We start from the raw sequence: 20,066 nt of genomic DNA on the forward strand, positions 1-20,066 counted from the left end.
AGTACCACAGCCCAGTTGTGGGCAGAAGAGGACAGAATTTGAAGACCAGGAAGTTGTGGTTATGGTCATTTTTATTTTATTTTTTATTTTTAGATTTTATTTAATTATTTGAAAGAGAGATAGCACGAACAGGGGAATGGGCAGAGGGAGAGGGAGAAGCAGACACCACATTGAGTGGCAGCCAGATGCGGGGCTCATTCCCAGGCCCTGAGATCAAACCCTGAGCCAAAGCCAGACATTTAACTGCCTGAACCACCCAGGCGCCCTTGCTATGGCTGTTTTAAAGCAGTTAACACAGCCCTGAAAGTGGCTAACAAAGTGATTCCTACTGAGAGGGTCTTCCCCAAGGAAACATCTCTCAAAAGTTGCAGATAAAAATCTTCTTTCAAGATAAATGTTGACAAAGAAATCTAAACTGTAAACTGAAAGTGAACTAAAGATAGTCACCTTTGGAAAAATCCATCATAAAATGAGTATTTTCCCCCTAGAATTGTTTATAATAGTAATAAAACTTCAACATCTTTCAGTTCAAAAGTCTCTTAAAAATATATTAATCTTCCACTTTTTGAAAGGGAGAGAACCAGACACACAGAGCAACCCAATCTCGAGATTATAGTCAGCTGGTTTCCATTACTGGCTGCCTTAATTTTTTAAGGAAGTCCAAAGACCCCTGAGAAGTACAGTTTATGATGAGCAAACAGCTCTTACTTTTGCTTTGGACTAAATCAGCACTTACAAAAATGCAGTCCATTAAGACAGATTCTTCAGCCTGATCTTACAGTATTAATATTAACAATATTACAACACTCATTCCTCAGTTTAGGTGCTTCAACTAATAATTTATATTCATATTTCATTTTTTAAACACTCAAATCATACTGATCTTTCATCAAAAGCAGCACCATTCACCCCCTTTAGTCCAGAGCAATGGTTCCTGGTGAGTCTGGATCCTTGCTGTTTGTCCATCAGAATTACCTGTGGCATTTTTTCAAAACATGCATGCTGAGGCCTCATTACCTACCCCATGGATTCTGACTTAGACAAGCTGACATCATTGTGTGTGTGTGTATGTGTGTGTAGAATTGCACAGCCAGGAAACACTACCTACCCTATACACCCCTAGCCCCAGAAAACAAAGAGGGCTGTTTGCTTGCAGGTTCTCTGAAAATGTTCAGGACTCTCAATTAAGCTGCTCAGGAGGCTCTAGTGAAGCCAACTCCCTGACCCTTTCAGTACTCCTTCCTGCATGATGCTATCATTGTCACTTCCTCTGGGTGGAGGTATTCCAAACTAAAGGTAGGAGAAAGTGAATCCATTTTTGAGGGCAGTAAAGGGCTGCTTCAGAGCATAAAGGGCAGCAAGAGATACCACCTAACACATTGTGGACATAGGGTAGAGCAAATTCCATTAGACTGAACTGTTTCTAGCAAAAGTTGTAAACAACAGATGGGAAACCTACAAGACCACAAATCTAATCTCAGGCCTTCCACTGACTTGCTCTCTTTGACCTTGGGCAGGTCTCTTCCTCTCTGCAACTTAATTTCTTCATCTACAAAAAGAGAAGTATAATACTGTAGTTCCTTACAAGGAAGAATTACACATTACTAAAAAGGACTATAAAACAGGCTTCATATGGCATCAAAGGACTAAAATTTTCATAAAAACATGCCATCTTCTTAGAAATTTCAGCTATCTGTATCCTTCAAAGAATACACATTAATTAAAATGAGTCACACTGAAAAAAAAAATGCACCAATTCTTAAAGTAAAGCCACCCTACTTCAGGTGACTCACAAAAAGATGGGACATGGCTTTAAGGAGAAAACACAGGAGGGGATGAATCACAGATCATGTTTTATTCTTGGCTGTTTATAAACCAGTGACCAGAAGTTATTTCTTCTTCCTCTATTTCCTTTGAATGTTAAAGTGGAAATTTTGGTAAAGCATGCTGCTATCTTCAGGTTAAAGCCCTCCAGATGCCCAGAGCTTGACGTGGCCTGCCCACCAGGAACCGTACACCAGGGACCTGTATCAGGCAGGCAGTCACCCCAGAGACTTTAACTTGCATAACATTCATCTGTTTTTCAGATTTAACACCTAAAATGCTGTAACTTGGAAACCACGGCCATCACACAGTACAGTCATGGCTACAGTCATGGCTAGGTGCCAAGTCGTCAAAGCCATCCCCCTCCTCCCACATCTCTTCAAAGGCCATCTATCCTACTCCTTCAAGATGCCCAATGCCCTGGGTTCCTTCCATTTAAAAGCAAACAACATACAGAAAAACTTGCTCAGAAAGACATCATTCACTTGCACAGTGTGTGAACTCTGTGGTGTTTATAATTTAAGAAGTAGCTTCATATACTCTTACTCTGGGAAGCTCATCATTTTACAATTTTAAAAAAATAAGTCTATGCTGTTAACTACCAAATCTTTCTAATCAGTCCTTTATATTTCTGGTCTTACCAATTAGACATGCTTAAAATTATTTCCTTGAAAACCTAACCTTTTCTCCTACTACCTAGGTAGACTCCAACACCCTTGTTCCTAGGCTCTAGGACTTTGATTAGGCTTTCTCCTTTATTCCATGTACTCAGTTGGTTTTCCAGACTCACTAATTGTCCTAACAAAATGCCTCTAGTTCCTCTTCTGTTTTCCCTCGCATGTAACTACACCAAGCCCAATGTACCATTCCACTTTGGATCAGGGCAACCACCTCCTTGATGGCGCTCTAGGATTCAAACTCTGTAATCAGAGAAATTTCCTTAAAACAATCACTCAGGTAATTTCCCTTCAAAAGCAAGTTCCTCTTGTTTTCCTTCAAAACTCTTCATATTCTAGAAGCATGCTATCCAAACAAACTTAGAGTTCATTGGCCCCTCTTCTCTGATGGAGGACCCCTGGCTTCTCGAGTTTCACTGTACCACCCACAACTCCTTATGGTATTTATTTGTTCCATAATTCAACAAGGAGCAAGGCTGAGAACAAGAAAATAAAGTCCTACTCATAATTAGAGAGGTTAAAAAGATGGAGAAAAATCACAAATTGTTGGTTCTAGTGGTCTAGAACTAATGATTTTCTAGAACTCACACAGATCTCCTATGTCTGTGGACTTCTGGCTATGATAGTTGAAGCTAATGGCTAAACAGTTGAGATCACTTGAGAATTTGAACTGTGTTATTCATATCCTTGATTTATTAGAGAAAAATCAGCAGCTGCCCTTTCAAAACCCCCTAATTCACTTTTGCTCATCTTATAAGCAATTGTAATTAATCAATCATGAAATGGTAATAGGCAAGTCATAAACCTATGATATATATTCATAATAAAAACCATAAAATTCCATTTCATTCTTTTTTTTTTTTTTTAAAGTTCTGGCTCTTTTTTTTTAAATTTATTTATTTATTTATTTATTTATGAATGATAGTCACACACACGGAGAGAGAGAGAGACAGAGACACAGGCAGAGGGAGAAGCAGGCTCCATGCACTGGGAGCCCGACATGGGATTCGATCCCGGGTCTCCAGGATCGCGCCCTGGGCCAAAGGCAGGCGCCAAACCGCTGCGCCACCCAGGGATCCCTCATTTCATTCTTTTTTTTTTGAAAGCTTTTCAAACTTTTTTTTCTTGGAGGGGGAAGAGGTATCTACTAGATGCATAAAAAATACATACAAATGTATATTAGTTAAATTTTTAACTAATTTAATGTAGTTAATTTTTTTTAAGATTACAACAGGGCAAATAAAATTTCCAGATTTCCTTCTGTTATTTAATAATTTTGGTTAACTAACTGATGTTTACTTTTCCACTCTTTAACTAGGTCCTAAGAAGTTTGAATATTAATAATGGATTTTTAAAATTTCTCCTGTTTACAGTCTGTGAATATGAAAGGAAGTGAAATTCTACCCTTACAAATGAGGAATCGTCAAAAACCTATATAGTTCTTCAACCCAAAGAACTGCATTCATATGATCAAGCAGTTGTTCTGTGTGAAGGACTCAGCAAGCAGGGGCCCTAGAGGCTGACAGATATCTTGAGGAAAACTTCAAAAAAGCTGGTCAGGAGGAATGCCCTTAGGTTGGGTAGGTGGACTTGCAAGAAGAAATGGCTTTGAAATTAAAAAATAACATTCTCTAAAATAACTAACTTGAACCCAACTTCAATGAGGAAAGCCTAATCCTATAGCTGCTTTGAGGGCACACACGTGGTGAGAAGCAGACCACTACAAAGACCTCCTGTGGTACTATGGCACAGAACCAGCTGGCCAACAGGGCTTGCCACGCCATATTTAGTTTACTGATGGCTGACATGCTGCTAATGGAATAGTATATCAAGCCACCAATCTGCTGGATGATAAATTCAAGACTGTATCCAATTACTTAACTGAGAGGGCCTTCTGTGTTTCTGTGTGGATAAAATATATAAAAAATATGAATTCATCAGATTTATAAATGTTCTCAAGGTTAGTCCATGCAGATCTTTTATTTTTTTAAGTAGGCTCCATGCCCAGTGTGGAGCCCAATATGGGGCTTGAATTCACAACCCTGAGATCAAGACTTGAGCTGAGATCAAGAGTTGAATTCTTAATCAACTAGGCCACCCAGGTGCTCCCCACGGCGATCTTTTAAAGACAGAATAAGGTCTTACTAAGAGGGTCATGCAAGCAAAAAAAAAAAAAACAAAACACACCTCCCTCTTCACATCTTTCAAGAAAAAAAAGTCCAATTAGGAATTAGTAAGAATTAGTAAATATTTGGGGGTGCCTGGGTGGTGGTTTAGTCAGTTAAGCATCTGCCTGTGGCTCAGGTCATGATCCTGGGGTCCCAGAATCAAGCCCTGTGTCAGGCTCCCTGCTGAGCAGACTCCCCTCACCCCACATGTGCTCTCTAAAATAAAATCTTTAAAAAAAAAAAAAGAATTAGTAAACACTCAGAATTTTTGCAATATGATTGATATACTTAATCTCATGAGGGGTAGCATTACAATTTTTAAATATTCCAAGGTAAACACAGGTATTTTTGCTCTATGTTTGAAATAGCAATGTCAAAGACATAGGGCCCTAAAGCCTGGAAGACTACCAGATACATTCTGCTAAGTGCCAGATCACCAGGCCATCAACCAGAGGTGTGTAGTTAAAAAACACAGAATGTTTTAAAGTACTCCACCAGACTTAGAAAATCATCTTCTGGGGCAGCCCGTGTGGCTCAGCGGTTTAGTGCCCGCCTTCAGCTCAGGGCCTAATCCTGGAGACCCGGGATCGAGTCCCACATCGGGCTTCTTGCATGGAGCCTGCTTCTCTCTCTGCCTGTGCCTCTGCTTCTCTGTGTCCCTCATGAGTAAATAAATAAAATCTTTAAAAAAAAAAAAAAAAAGAAAAGAAAAAGAAAATCATCTTCCATCCGTTGCAGCTCCCTCCCCTGAAGTACTTAACCTATAGAGGTCTGCAGAGCAAAATGAATGCTGTTACAGAGATGAGAATGAAGGAAACAGGCTCCTATTCCCCAAAGCCATTTCCCTTGTTGCCTTGTTGATCTCACACACCCCTGCCCCACTCAGGTACTCTTAAGAGGCCGTTCATCCTAATTCAGACATGGTATGACCTTGCTTACCTTACAAGACTGCCAGCTAAAACATAGTAATGGGATTTGTTATTAACTTTCCAGAAATAAGGGCAGTTAATGTACAATTAGCTAGCTAGTACTCTTACAGTCATACTAAAACTCATTATTAAAGTTTTTAATTACTAGACAATAATTCTGTTTGTCTTTAAGGTCAGGAAAAAAGATATTTTGTGCAATTACAAGGTAAGTGGTCACACACGGGAAAGAATTTACCTATACAGGGTGATCACAAGCAAATGGAAAGAAAACAAATCTACATCTTCACAATTGAGCCCTGAAACTACAGCCCCAACGAAGGTAGAATACAGCTGTGGCTATCTTTGGAGGCCACAGCCCGGCTCAGATCCCACCATCCACAAAACCTGGACCACTCCATGATCCTAATGCTGACTCTCAGCGAACATGAATGTGGTTTTTAATAAGTTTGTTAAGTTGTTTAACCTAAGATGATCCTGTTTTTTTGTGTATAGCTAATTAAACTCTTGGGCCACATACCAACACCACATCTGAGTAACTCCAAGCAGCCTGCAGAAGAGGTAGGCCATGGAGCTAGCTAAGTACTGTCCAAGCTGTCAAATCCCAAACTCAACATGTTATATTTTCTATAGCTGACATTTCCCCCACGGTACTAAAGAGAAATTGCTCCACTTGGCCTCTGTCTAGAAGACTCGTAATGACATCCAGCTATTCCAAAGGCATGATGACATTTTAGGATTCCAACGTGCACAGATCAATACCGAGTTCTCAAGCCTGTTCTCAGACAGTAGTTGTTGGCCAATCACCCATGCAGACAGATAGATATATCTCTTGTCTGTGTAACTACACTAAAAAGGGCTAGACACATAGTTAGCAAACACTAGTGGAGCATAAAGCATTATTTTAAGACACAGTTACCTTTGGCCAGAATTTTGTTTGGTAAGATTCACAGGCTACCTGACTGAAAAGGGGATGGAGTAAATATTTCCAACATGAGAAAGCTTAAAATTCATGAGGCCCACAGTATAGCATATTAAATAGATTTATGGTCTAAAATTCTCTAAATGCCTAGTAAAAGAAACTTTTGTTTCTCTTGTCTAATTTTAATCTCAAAGTCCCTGAAGCATTCCTTTTGTTGTAGTCAACTTCATTTGTCTGTGATTGACTCCCCAGATGACTCTAGGGGAAGTACTTTCCCAAATGTTGATTTTTCTCACCAGCAAAATAAGAGGAGTATCCAGTCCATTGGCTAGCAACCCTAAAGGTGAGAAAGAATAAAACTGTAAACTGCCCAATTTTATAAGAAAAGTGTTTTCGACCTTACTTGTCCACAACTTAATCCACAAAATAAGTAATCTACCAAGTCAGTCGAAAAATGAGTAAAATTAAATTGGAGAGAAACACAATTTACATGGTGCTGGGAAAATTGGACATCCACATGCAGTAGAATGAAACTAGACCACTCTCTTTCACCATACACAAAGATAAACTCAAAATGTATGAAAGATCTAAATCTGAGATAAGATTCCATCAAAATCCTAGAGGAGAACACAGGCAACACCCTTTTTGAACTCGGCCACAGTAGCTTCTTGCAAGATACATCCACGAAGGCAAAAGAAACAAAAGCAAAAATGAACTATTGGGACTTCATCAAGATAAGAAACTTTTGCACAGCAAAGGATACAGTCAACAAAACTAAAAGACAACCTACAGAATAGGAGAAGATATTTGCAAATGATGTATCAGATAAAGGGCTAGTTTCCAAGATCTATAAAGAACTTATTAAACTCAACAGCAAAGAAACAAACAATCCAATCATGAAATGGGCAAAAGACATGAACAGAAATCTCACAGAGGAAGACATAGACATGGCCAACAAATACATGAGAAAATGCTCTGCATCACTTGCCATCAGGGAAATACAAATCAAAACCACAATGAGATACCACATTCTCACACCAGTGAGAATGGGGGAAAATTAACAAGGCAGGAAACCGCAAATGTTGGAGAGGATGCGGAGAAAAGGGAACCCTCTTGCACTGTTGGTGGGAATGTGAACTGGTGCAGCCACTCTGGAAAACTGTGTGGAGGTTCCTCAAGGAGTTAAAAATAGACCTGCCCTACGACACAGCAATTGCATTGCTGGGGATTTACCCCAAAGATACAGATGCAATGAAACGCCGGGACACCTGCACGCCGATGTTTCTAGCAGCAATGTCCACAATAGCCAAACTATGGAAGGATCCTCGGTGTCCATGGAAAGATGAATGGATAAAGAAGATGTGGTCTATGTATACAATGGAATATTCCTCAGCCATTAGAAATGACAAATACCCACCATTTGCTTCGACGTGGATGGAACTGGAAGGTATTATGCTGAGTGAAATAAGTCAATCGGAGAAGGACAAACATTATATGGTCTCATTCATTTGGGGAATATAAATAATAGTGTAAGGGAATAGAGGGGAAGGGAGAAGAAATGGGTAGGAAATATCAGAAAGGGAGACAGAACATGGAAGACTCCTTAACTCTGGGAAACAAACTAGGGGTGGTGGAAGGGGAGGAGGGCGGGGGGTGGGGGTGACTGGGTGGCGGGCACTGAGGTGGGCACTTGACAGGATGAGCACTGGGTGTTATTCTGTATGTTGGCAAACTGAACACCAATAAAAAATAAACTTATTATTAAAAAAAAAAAAAAGAAAGAAACACGATTTACAGGGGACAGATGCATGGAAGGGTGCAAGAGAAATTTAAAGCTGTATTGCAGTGGAAGTACCAGAGCCTCCAAGGGTGTAGGCAGAAAAGCCAACAATGGGTAAAATATATATTTGTAAGTAAAAAGGAAAACTGGAGTATAGTAAGGAAGCTTAAAAAGCTACCTGTGGCTTAATGAACTTTCCTTCCATCACTCTTTAAAATTACAGTTGTTTCTGAAACTAAAATCCAGATCCCCTTGGCTGAATTTTAAGTTTTCCAGAGCTTTTATCAGTGCTGTCTGGAAGAGCAGGAAGGGATGCTAAAAAAAGAAAGAAGAGGAAAGAAAGAAAACAGAAAGAAAAAACAAAGAAAAAGATGCTATCATACAGGAAATGAAAATGAATCAATTTTGTTTTGTTTTGTTTTGTTTTTGTTTTTGTTTTTTTGAATCAATTTTGTGATGGCATCTGCTACTTTCCTTTAAATGTCACAAGAGTAACAATAGTTGACTTTATACTCAATAATTTCATATGCTGACAAGCATCTTTACAAAATTAACCATATTACCCACTATAATTAGCTCTCTTGCAAGGTTAAATAATATAAAATTGAAAATTACTGGGTGATTACACTACAATCATACCAATTCTAAGTTTGAATGAACAAACTATATGGACACTTGGCAAAGGAAAACAAAATAAGCACAGAAGCAATGAGTGAGAGGAACTAGAGGACTAAATTTGTTACAAACATGAACACTGATTAATAGCAGGTTATGCTAAGTATAAATCTGAAGTTTTAACTGGCAATTGCTGTTATACTATAACTATGTATATCCAGTGCACAGTCCATGCCTTGGGGCAAAGTTAATTGCAGGAAATTTCACAAGTAACTCCCTGCTCCTTACTATATTATATAGTAGAAGTGTTGAAACAAGTTTGCCAGGCTAAGCCTTTTGGTTTTTAGCTGAGTATTTGTGTTAACATGCCAACTTTCTCCTGTTAGTTGTCTTATATTAAATTAGTTTTTTTTGTCCTTTGAACTAAGATTCTCTCAAGAATCACAGGAGGAAACAGAATGACTCCAAATTCGCCAATTACAGACTAATCTTCAATGCCAAAAGCTTTAGCAGTTTGCAATAAAAATTCAGTTTCGACCTCAGGATCAGTTAAGCCTAAAAGAAACTTCAAGGTCATCTTGTACCAACCATCTCTATGTACTTTTATATAAATTGTAATTACCTGTTCTAAAACTTTCCATGAAAAAAAAGTTGAATTTTCTTGAGTAGTAGTTTGGGTTTGAACAAAATGTCAGCACAATTCTTCCTTGTTGAGTATATCTTAAGTAGGCTCCACACAGAGTGTGGAGTCCAATATGAGGCTTGAACTCATGACCCTGAGATTAAGAGTCAGCTGCTTAACCAATTGAGCACCCAGGTGCCCTAGGAGTATTTTTTGACTACATTCTAATAATACTTGGGTTCTTGCACTTACCTACAATGTTAGTGTTGTCCATGTTTACGTATTATGGAACACTTAATGGTAATTCATGCACATGTAATAGGGAAATAAAAGTTCACTTTGACCAATGTGATTTAATCCTTGTTACTTACTAAATGCTTTACAAAGCAATGCTCTACTAACATTCTATATATGGGATGAAATCTTAAGTCATATTGGGCTTCTGTTCTGAACCTCATACACCCTGCTGGTAAGAAAGCAAAATGGTACAACCACTTTGGAAAACAGTCAGTTCCGCAAATGATTGGCCAGAGAATTACCACGTCACCCAGCAATGCTACTCCTAGGTAGACACCCAACAGAAATGAAAACACACGTCCACATAGAAACTTGTGCACAAACATTTATACAGGCATTATTCAAAATGGCCAAAAGGTAGAGACAACCCAATTGTCCATCATCTGAGAAGTGGATAAAAATGTGATAGCTATAAAATGAAATATTATCTGGCCATACAAGGTATGAAGTACTGATTCACACTACAACATGAAAAATCTTGAAAACATTAGGGAACTGAAAAAAGCCAGTCACAAAAGACCACATATTATATATTCCATTATTAAAAATTCCAAAATAGGCTAATCTATAGAGACAAAAAAGTAGAATAGTCATTGCCTAGGGTTGGGGAGGAAGGTTAGGCGGATGAGGAGGTGAGAGCTAAAGGGTAAAAGATTTTTTCTTTTTAAGGTGAAGAAAATCTCCTATGATGAAAATGTAGTAATTGTTGTATACAACTGAGTTTGCTTAAAAACTGTCAAATTACATGCTTTAAATAGGTGAATTTCATGTATATGAATTATAATTCAATAAGCTGTTATTTTAAAAAATCTGTTCTGTGAATGTAAAGTACTTGATAATCAGCAAATCTCTTCCACAAAGCTCTTCTGGTCAACAGTCAAAGAATTAGCTGAAGTCCAATTTACTTTACTGTAATTGGAACCAGCTCACAGTATTTTGTTATGTACATTTCTAAAATGTGAATGCAGTTTAAGAAAATACATCATTACATCAGCTATTCCAGGCAGTCTGCCATGAGACATTTTTACAAAAAAAAAAAAAAAAAGAAAGAAAAAAAAATCTTAAAAGGAATCCATTTAACCAACCTCAGAGTATATGTTCTTTCTTGTTGCCTCATCTCCTTATAAGCCATCATATCCCTAAAATTCTCATGCTTAACAATACTAGGCATGATTTAGTTATTAATTCAACAAATATCTGAACCCTTATTGTACACCACGCACTGCTTCAGGCACTTGTATACCTTTGTACACACACATACACACAAGTACCTGCTCTTGTGGAGCTTACAATCTAGTAAGATAAAGAATAAACAAATGCTGGTTTTAAAGATAGGTTTTTAAAAAACAGAGTGCTATGCTATGGAGGAATGTTGTTTTTGATGGAGTATTTAGGAAAGGAGGCTTCCCTGAGAGATGTTTGAGGTGAGAAAAGAAGGTACTCAGCCATACAAAGACCAAGGAAGAGAACTCTAGGCAGAGGAAATAATTATTGAATGGCAGAATCAGGAGAAAAAAAAAACCAAAACAGAAGGATTAACCATATTTTGCCTGTGACAAGCTTCTGCTGTGAATCTCATGCACCGTCCTCATACAGGTATGTCTGGCAAAGCGGCTTGCCAAGTGCGGCTTCAATAAGATGTCTCACAATTGTTCAATAAGAAAGGTCACCTCTGGTTAAGTCCTGCTTAAAATGATCTTCTTGGACATCAGCGGTTTATTATGTGTACCTCCCATTCTTTCACCACACATGGGTACAAGGTGCTATATAAGAAATGCTGGGACACAGAGAGCAATCAGATACGCACTTCAGTTACTCCTATGGCAGATATAATCTAGTGGCACAGAAAGGTAGGCATGAACAACACACATAGCTAAAAAATAAAAGTGGGACACAAAAAAGAGATAAAAAATGTAGGAGCGTGCAGAAATCGCCTGCAGCTAGAGCATCAGGGGAAGCCTCATGGGGTGAGGGCATGAGAACAAAAAGTCTATGAGGCCTGAGAATTTGGACATGTTCGGGAATACAGATTGGTTTGCTGTATCCCTAATTAAGTATATTTCAAAATATTTTTAGCACCCCAACCAAGTTACAAGCTCAGGGAGAGAAGGCCTGATAGTCCTTACATCTCCCTGTGATACTTAGCATTGTATCATGCATGTGTTGATTCATCATAAGAGAGGAGATGTTGATTTATCATAAGAGAGGAGATGTTGATTTCAGCACTGAGGCAAGGCTAGATTATTATTTGCTTCATAACGAGGCTTTGGGCTTCAAAACAGAGGACTTCCCAAACCTCTTAATACACCATTTCACATCACAGGGACATTCCTAGAAGTTTTTTCAAAATTCAAAGGTTATTACAGGTAAACAGATATACAGTGTGCTTCTGAATATATACACATAAAATGTTTACATGTGTATTTGTATGTCTACATACATACATCACTATACCTTAAGTTCAGAATCTCACAAGATTATTTTAAACTTCTGCTGCTAAATCAAAGTTTATACTTGAGAGATAATATACTGATCAAACTTTCCCATCCAGGCCCTCATAATCCCTTCCCATTCCCAACAAAACATCTTAAACCAGAGAAGAAAAGCCAAACAACATTTTTTAGGCAGTGTCTCAACATCTCTAAAAATATGTATATATATATTCCATGGCCAAACTCACCATAGAGAGCTGTCCAAGTTTGATTAATTACATCTAGACACACAGTTCCTGACCTGAAACAGATGGAAAGAATGGCATTTTTTTAAAAATTAGAAAGCTAGTTGCATGTATCTGGCAACTAATTTTATTTATCAAGAAAAGTACTTTTAATAGATCAAAAAAAAGAAAAAGAATCCCAATTAGGGAAAGTATGAGGAGGAGCAGAATATATACAAAGTCTTAGTGTTTCCTGAGAGACTGAAAGGGAAACCAGCGACTCAACAATGGAGAAACCAGACAACACCTTCAGCAGGTGAGAATTCACACTGACAACCAGGAGGTAGACAAACCTATGGCCTCCCCAGGACTGTGAGGACACAGTCACACTTTGTGGTTTTCCGGGCCTTAAGTGCATCCTCGGGATCTAATGAGGAGGAAACCCCAGACAGCCCCGAATTGAGGGACAGTCTCTAAAACAACTCATCTATTTTCTTTTAAAAATGTCAACTTTAAAAAAGCTGAGGAACTATTCCGGATTAAAGTAGTTTAAAGAAACATGACAAGTAAATGCAATACATGGTCCTGGGCTAGACCCTTCGCTGAGGTGGGGAGTGGGGGGGTTAAAAAAAAAGGTACATTGCTAGAATGTGGCCATAGATTAAAAAGTACTGTATTGATATTCAATTCCTGAACCTGACGACTATACTGTGGTTACATAACAAAACATTCTTGTTATTAAGATGACTGATACACAGAAGCATAAAAAGACAACGAGGCATGACGTGTGTGTACAACCTATTCACACAGAGTTCAGAATATCTCATGTATATGTGTGTGTAACAGTAAAATTTAGATGCTGTGACAAGGAAAAACTGCAGAACAAAAAATCACGTATTGCAAACAGCATCAGAAGTACACAATAGGAGGCATTCGTATCACATTTTAAAATATCACTATAAAATATTAGAAGGAAAGGGTAAGTAAGATTCATTAACTGAAATGAAACTACAGCCATTCATGTTTGCTTTACTCTCAAGAACTAAGAAACACTGTAAGGGCTGATAATAGTAAATCTGTATGCAGAAAACTGATCTCTGAATTGTGTCTACACAAAGAGAATGGAGATGTGGAATATTACAAACGCTAGATACTTATCAGAGGGAACGAAGGACCCACTCATGACAATTGAAAAACTAAGCAGCCCAACAGCAGAATTTGCACTAAGTGGTTTAGAATATCATAACCCTGGGACTCCATAGTTTAAGTGACCATAGAGTTTTGTTGATAAAATCTGAAAAGATAATAGATTTTTAAAAATTTAATAACTGAGAGAGAGATGAATACTAGTAAGAGAGCAGTCACTGCTAAGATTTAAACATTTTTAAATAGTTACTTACGCTTCATCAATGTTGGGATGGAAAATTTTATTCATGAATCCTGTAAAAAGAGATGTTCATTAGCAGCAAAAAGTGTCCAGAGAACAATTCGTTTTCAAGTATTTCAGTACTGGAAACAATTTCAGTGTTGGAACAAGGAGATGATACCCATAACTCATTACTTTTAATCTTAGATGTTTGGTTACTGGTAAATTACATATTCTCCTGACAGCGTCAATTACTTAAAACTTCAGAGTTCTATTTAAAAAATGAGTAAACTGAGAGCAATGCAGCTTCTTATACAAAATAATCAGAGAAACTGTTTTCTGAGCTATGAAGGTACTTGCCAAGAAAATTTGTAGTACTAAATGCTGACTACTTTTATCAGAAAGTTAAGAAAGCTACTCTGACTTTCCTCCCAAAGGTTTTATTGTTCAGTCTCTAAATTTAGAGGTCTGCATTTGAACTTCTCCTTCTGAAGTTCAGTTACTGGTATCATACTGCTACACTGTGTGCGGAACATGAATGAAGCTGTTGAAACACTAAAGGAGTGCCGCTTCCAAACCACAAAGGATTTCATAAGAACAGTGACCAAAATATTTCCTTTAACTTTAGTCTACTCATTCCAGGAAACCCAGTTTTGATTAAAATTGGGGCAACCAAGAAATGAGGCAAGGAGTTAAAAAAAAAAAAAATCTGTCAGATAGCTATATCTGTCAGGGATTCAAGTTTTTTGATTTATTCCTAGAAAAACAAGCCAAGACTTTAACATACATATTTTTTAAGATTTTATTTTTAAATAATCTCCACACCAACATGGTACTCAAACTCACGACCCTAAGATCAAGGGTCGCACGCTGTACTGACTGAGCCAGCCAGGCATCCCTAGACCTTTTTTTTTTTTTTTTTTTAAGATTTTATTTATTTACTCTTGAGAGACACACACAGAGAGGCAGAGACATGGGCAGAGGGAGAAGCAGGCTCCACGCAGGGAGCCTGATGTGGGACTCAATCCTGGGACTGCAGGATCACACCTTGAGTCGAAAGCAGGCACTCAACTGCTGAGCCACCCAGGTATCCCTAGACTTTAATATATTGACATTTAAATTCCAAGAAGAAATTAATTTTTCTCTAATTAAAACCAGTGACTTAATCAGTTTGTGTATATGCAAATGACAATGTGCTAAAAACAGAGGTCCACTGTCAAAGCTGTCATCATCCTTATCTCATTTCAAGACTTCCTTATTCCATTTCATACTTTAAATAAGTTGAAGTTCCCTATAAAAGTGACCATCATTATTGTCCTTCCCAATCTCACCCTCCCTTCCCTCACCCCTACCTCATATTTCTCTTTCCTTTATTCAAAATATATTTGGTCAACACCTATTTGTCAGGCATGAGCTTGTTCAGAGTACAAGTAAAGCAGTACATTATTCTCCAGGAGGTCACCGCAGCAGTGAGACAAGACACAAGGAAGTAAGTGCAATGTGCACAAAGAATGGACACAGCTGAGGGAATGAGAAGGGGAAGAGGAAGATATCAGGGAAGATGTAGAGAAGTGGCTTCGGAAGAAGATCCTCAAGGACAAGTTCCAACAAAGGTCATCTCAGGAAATCTAAGAAAGTTCTCTAGACTTAGGAAACAGGGATAAGACAAAATCTCAGGTTCCAGTCTTTGTTTGCTCTAGTGACTCCAATACTATGTTTCTAACTTTGTTTTTTAACTTTTTGTGTTGAAGTAGCTTCATGTTTTCTCAATTGCTCAAGCAACGTTTAAATTACTAATGCAAAAGAAATGCCTTGTGTCCAATTACTATTGCATATTAATTTTTCATTAAGGAAATAAGATGTTTCCAAGTCTAGATTTAAGAAGTATGTGTTTATTGAAGAGATTAAACTAAGCCAATACAAACGTTCATGTCTTAATGTTAGGAGGATAAAAATTCTGTATGACCCTAGGAAAACACTAATAAATGTATCTAAGAAGACCCACAAGGATATTTGTTCTAGCCCTATTTATAAAAAAGCCAAGAACCAGATGCAATCCTATCCAAAGGGACTGGAAAAACTATACTACATCCATACTGTATATACTGGGAGTTTTACACAGCTAAGGTAATAAACTAGATTAAGTATCAATTTGGATAGACCCATAACTGAGGAGAGGAAAAAAAAAGTTGCGGAATAATATTTACAGCATGATACCCTATAGATAAATTAAAACAAAGCAATACTACCTATATCTATGGTAACAAGTATAAAAAACTGTACTGGACCAACATATATCAAACTTAGAAAATTGTTTCAGTGAGGGTGCAAGGTCAAGGTCACGGTGTGAACGGGGAACAGAATAGGAATGGTGATTAAGATGAATCCATATATAATACTATACTCCTTTTAAGAAGAGGTAATGTGCTTGTATATTATTTGCTCTTGTTTTTTTCTTTTTTTAAAGTGTGCATACAGTTAGGAAACTAGAAGCAAACATATACAACTGTTAATAGTGTGTAATTCTTCATGGAGGGAATACTTTCTTCATTATACTTTTCAAATTACATCACCACCCTGCTCCTCAATTCTGTACCAGAAGGTGGATCAAAGCAATGTAAAAAAGCTAGAAGGAAACAACCAAGTGTCAATAGTAGTCAACTTTGAGAGACTCCCACATTATTTCTACTATTCCTCTTCTGACTTTCCAAAATTTCTACATTGTGTAATTTTAATAGTTGGGAAAAAAACCTTCCAAGCTAAGAAATTGTAAACAGTAAACATTCTAAAGTGACTTAATTATACATAATCTAGTGCTGAATCATTTTAAGGAAAAGAGTCAGTCACTATTATCAACTATTTTTTTTATCTCAAATCTTACATACTCTTGTTTAAATATTCTGAATTCATTACCAAAAAAAAATTAAAAATATTCAGGTTATATGGTATGTGGTCCTTAAGATCTGTTACAAATAGGAATATACTGCTATCACAATTGCCAAGAAACTTTTTTTTTTTAATTTTTATTTTACTAGCCCTTCTTCAGGGCTCTTCCTTTACATCTGACTTTCTGATCTATATAATGTTCCTTCTTTCTAAAGAACTTTTTTACTTATTTATTCATGAGAGACACAGAGAGAAAGACAGAGACACAGGCAGAGAGAGAAGCAGGCTCCATGCAGTGAGCCCGATGTGGGACTCGATCCCATGACTCCAGGATCACACCCTGAGCCAAAGGCAGACGCTCAACCACTGAGCCACCCAGGTGCCCTGCCAAGAAACTTTCTGATGAGTGGGAAACACTATTAATGTTTAGCCACTAGATGGTTTAATTTAAGAGATTCATTCTATTATGTGAAAAGTATTTTGGCTTGAGACTACAATTAAGAACTTAAAATTCATTCTTGATGCTTAAAATTCTGCTTCTGATAGATTTCTCATGAGTAACACCTAGTGAAGCAACATCTATGGCAGAGGTCCCAATGCTATGGGTTAAGAATCACCTGGAGAGTTCTTTAAAAACAGAAGTGCTATGCTAGAAGGTGCCAAATATTATGGAGAAAAACACAGCAGAGAAGGGGACTCAAGATAGAAATGCTAAGGTGGGGGCTTCAGTTTTAAATGGGATGGCACCTGGGTGGCTCAGTTGGTTGAGCATCTGCCTTCGGCTCAGGTCATAATCCCAGGGCCTTGGGATGAAGCCCTGTGTCAGACTCTCTGCTCAGTGGGAGCCACCTTCTCCCCCTCCGTCTGCCTGCCATTCCCCCTGCTTGTGCTCTTTCTCTCTGTCAAATAAATAAATAAAATCTTTAAAAAATAAAAAAATATGTGGGATGGTCAGGGAGGGCCTTATGGAGAAGGTGTCAATTCGAAGGAGATAAGAATCATTCAGTATCTAGGGGATGAGTATCTACAAAACATGAACGACCAAGTACAAAATGCATCAGGAGTTCACCTGATGTGTTTGAAGACCAGTGCAGAGACTTGTGAGACTGAAGTACAGTGAAGAAGGAAAAGCCTAGAAGTAAGGTCAGAGAGGCGACGAGCATTTGTGGGCCCTTTTGAGGATGTGGATTTTCATTGAGTGAGGTGGGAAGCCAGAGGCTTAGCTAGAACAGTGACACATAACCATCCCTCTTTGAGATTTTTGTTTTCAACAAAAGCCTGATCTCTCTCTCTTTTTTTTTTTGATCTCTTTTTTTTAAAAACAGTTTATTTATTTATTCATGAGAGACACAGAGAGAAAGAGAGAGAGGCAGAGACATAGGCAGAGGGAGAAGCAGGCTCCATGCAGGGAGCCAGATATGGGACTCGATCCCGGGACTCCAGGATCACGTCCTGAGCCAAAAGGCAGACACTCAACCACTGAGGCTCACCCAGGTGCCCCAGTGCTGGGGACAGAACAGAGACCTCAAGCAAAATGGAGTGGGCTGTGTCTCCTACATCAAGAATGAAGCTTCAACAGTTTGATGTCACAGGAAACCTCAGAGGTTTAAGACTAGAAAACAGCCAGGGTCAAAAAAAGTTTTCAATGTTTATTACCAAAACGGTCTCTGAAAGATTAAGATGCCTCGCTCCTGGTACCATGCCTGGAGATTACATTTGAAATCAATGAAGTTTCCACAATGTTTTCAATAAAGTCAAGATTTTGGCTTGGTTGAATCCAAGAGTACATAACAGAGAGGGCCAAAAAAAGGACTTAGTAATAAACACACTCTTAGTAACAAATGGGTTGGAGCCCAGTCCCCAGTGTCCCTGCTAAGTATGAAATATCATCTAAGCTCTGAGATTAAAAAAAAAAAAAAAGCTCTGAGATAGAGGGCAAAAATCAGGCTGGATAGAGAAAAGTAACAAGGACTTGAGTTCTAGTCCCAACCTTACTATTATTTGCAGGCCTTGGGGCAAATCACTTCACTTCTATGGGCCTGTTTCTTTATCTGAAATAGTTGGACTGTATGATCTCCAAAATCTCCATTCTTATTCTGTTAATAAAGTGACTATCAGTTCTAAAAATCCAGGATTTAAATAATAACAATGGCCAGAGCTCTGACAACAGAGGACTTTAGGTCCCTAAAGGAAATTAATTCTGCAAGGCAAAATTTTAGGTACAGAAATATTCAATACAAAACTAACAACATGCTAAAATACCAAGAGACACAAAACCCATGGCCTATTCCAAAGTAGGCAGAAACAGAGTTTATAACCTTGCCTTTGAGGAACAAGTTCAGCCAGACAGATTCTATCCAAAAAAACAATCCCCAGACTACAACGATCCCTTTCCATACCAGGCTTTTTCAACTGTTAGAAAAATACCCAAAGCAAATAAACAGAAAGGAGTATATCTCCTTTACATTTTACATTTGCTCTTGGACAAGCTGTGAGGAGCGTTTCTGGCAAAGCCAGTCAGTCACTTTCTGGATAATGATGGCAACAATGGCACTTCTGGACGAGGAGGGGAGGAGACGGAGAAAAGAACAGGCTAGGAATTCAGAAAAGGAACATTCTCAGGACGGAGCGTGTTTGCCCTGGCATGTTTTCCTTCCTTTTGGCAATGCTATCACCACACAAATGAATACGTCTGCAACAAGAGAATTTTCCCAACACTTGTTTCCATTCAACCAGGAACTATTTTGAAGATATTTTAAGAAAACATATTTTGAAAACTGCTTTTATGAAAACACGGTAAGTGGAAGCAGCAAGTCATTTTTAATCTACATGGCTTAAGATTTTATTCACTACCAGACATTTTCTAATCATATATATATTTCAGTGATTTGACCCGATAAAATCCAGAACTCCTTCAAATCTTTTAGACAATTATTCTCTGGCATGACTCAGGCACTTGTAAAAGGGAGGACAATAGGAACAAAGGTTTATAGCTAAAGAGCTCACCACCTCTGTTCTCTATCTTTCAGCAGAAGGGAATCAGGTGATTTATAACTCTGGAGGAGGAATCCAAATCATGCTTAGTTGATGTAAAAACAAAATCTACACATCTTAAAAAATAACAGACTATTAAAATACAAAAATATGCCACGCTTTTGCCTGTTACACTCCAATACTCAATTGTTCTAGAATAACAAATCTTTTGACCCACAGGCTAATAGGCAGAGAAAGTAAATAACATCATGCCAAGTCATGCTGAAAACTGGTTTTTATTTTGGCCTGTTTCTGTGTCTACTCCCAGGAGGGGATCTGTACAAAGTTGTACAT

The 20,066-nt window shown here is 38.0% G+C and overlaps 1 protein-coding gene across 6 annotated transcripts in view; it reads right to left on the reverse strand.

The window, feature by feature from the left end:
• UBE2H (ubiquitin conjugating enzyme E2 H) overlaps positions 1 to 20,066 on the reverse strand; it is a 109,130-nt gene that overhangs the window by 13,106 nt on the left and 75,958 nt on the right. For 5 of the 6 annotated variants that reach the window (XM_072784550.1, XM_072784551.1, XM_072784556.1 and 2 more), the window contains 2 exons: positions 13,888 to 13,927; positions 12,512 to 12,564 (listed from right to left, as the gene is read on the reverse strand). The exons of the other annotated variant lie outside the window; for it this stretch is intronic. In XM_072784550.1, coding sequence (XP_072640651.1) covers positions 12,512 to 12,564; positions 13,888 to 13,927 — 93 coding nt within the window. The remainder of the gene's footprint in view (positions 1 to 12,511; positions 12,565 to 13,887; positions 13,928 to 20,066) is intronic. 6 annotated transcript variants of the gene reach the window in all.

Source organism: Canis lupus, chromosome 18 (assembly GCF_048164855.1).
Source record: "Canis lupus baileyi chromosome 18, mCanLup2.hap1, whole genome shotgun sequence".
Classification (NCBI taxonomy): Eukaryota; Metazoa; Chordata; class Mammalia; order Carnivora; family Canidae; genus Canis; species Canis lupus.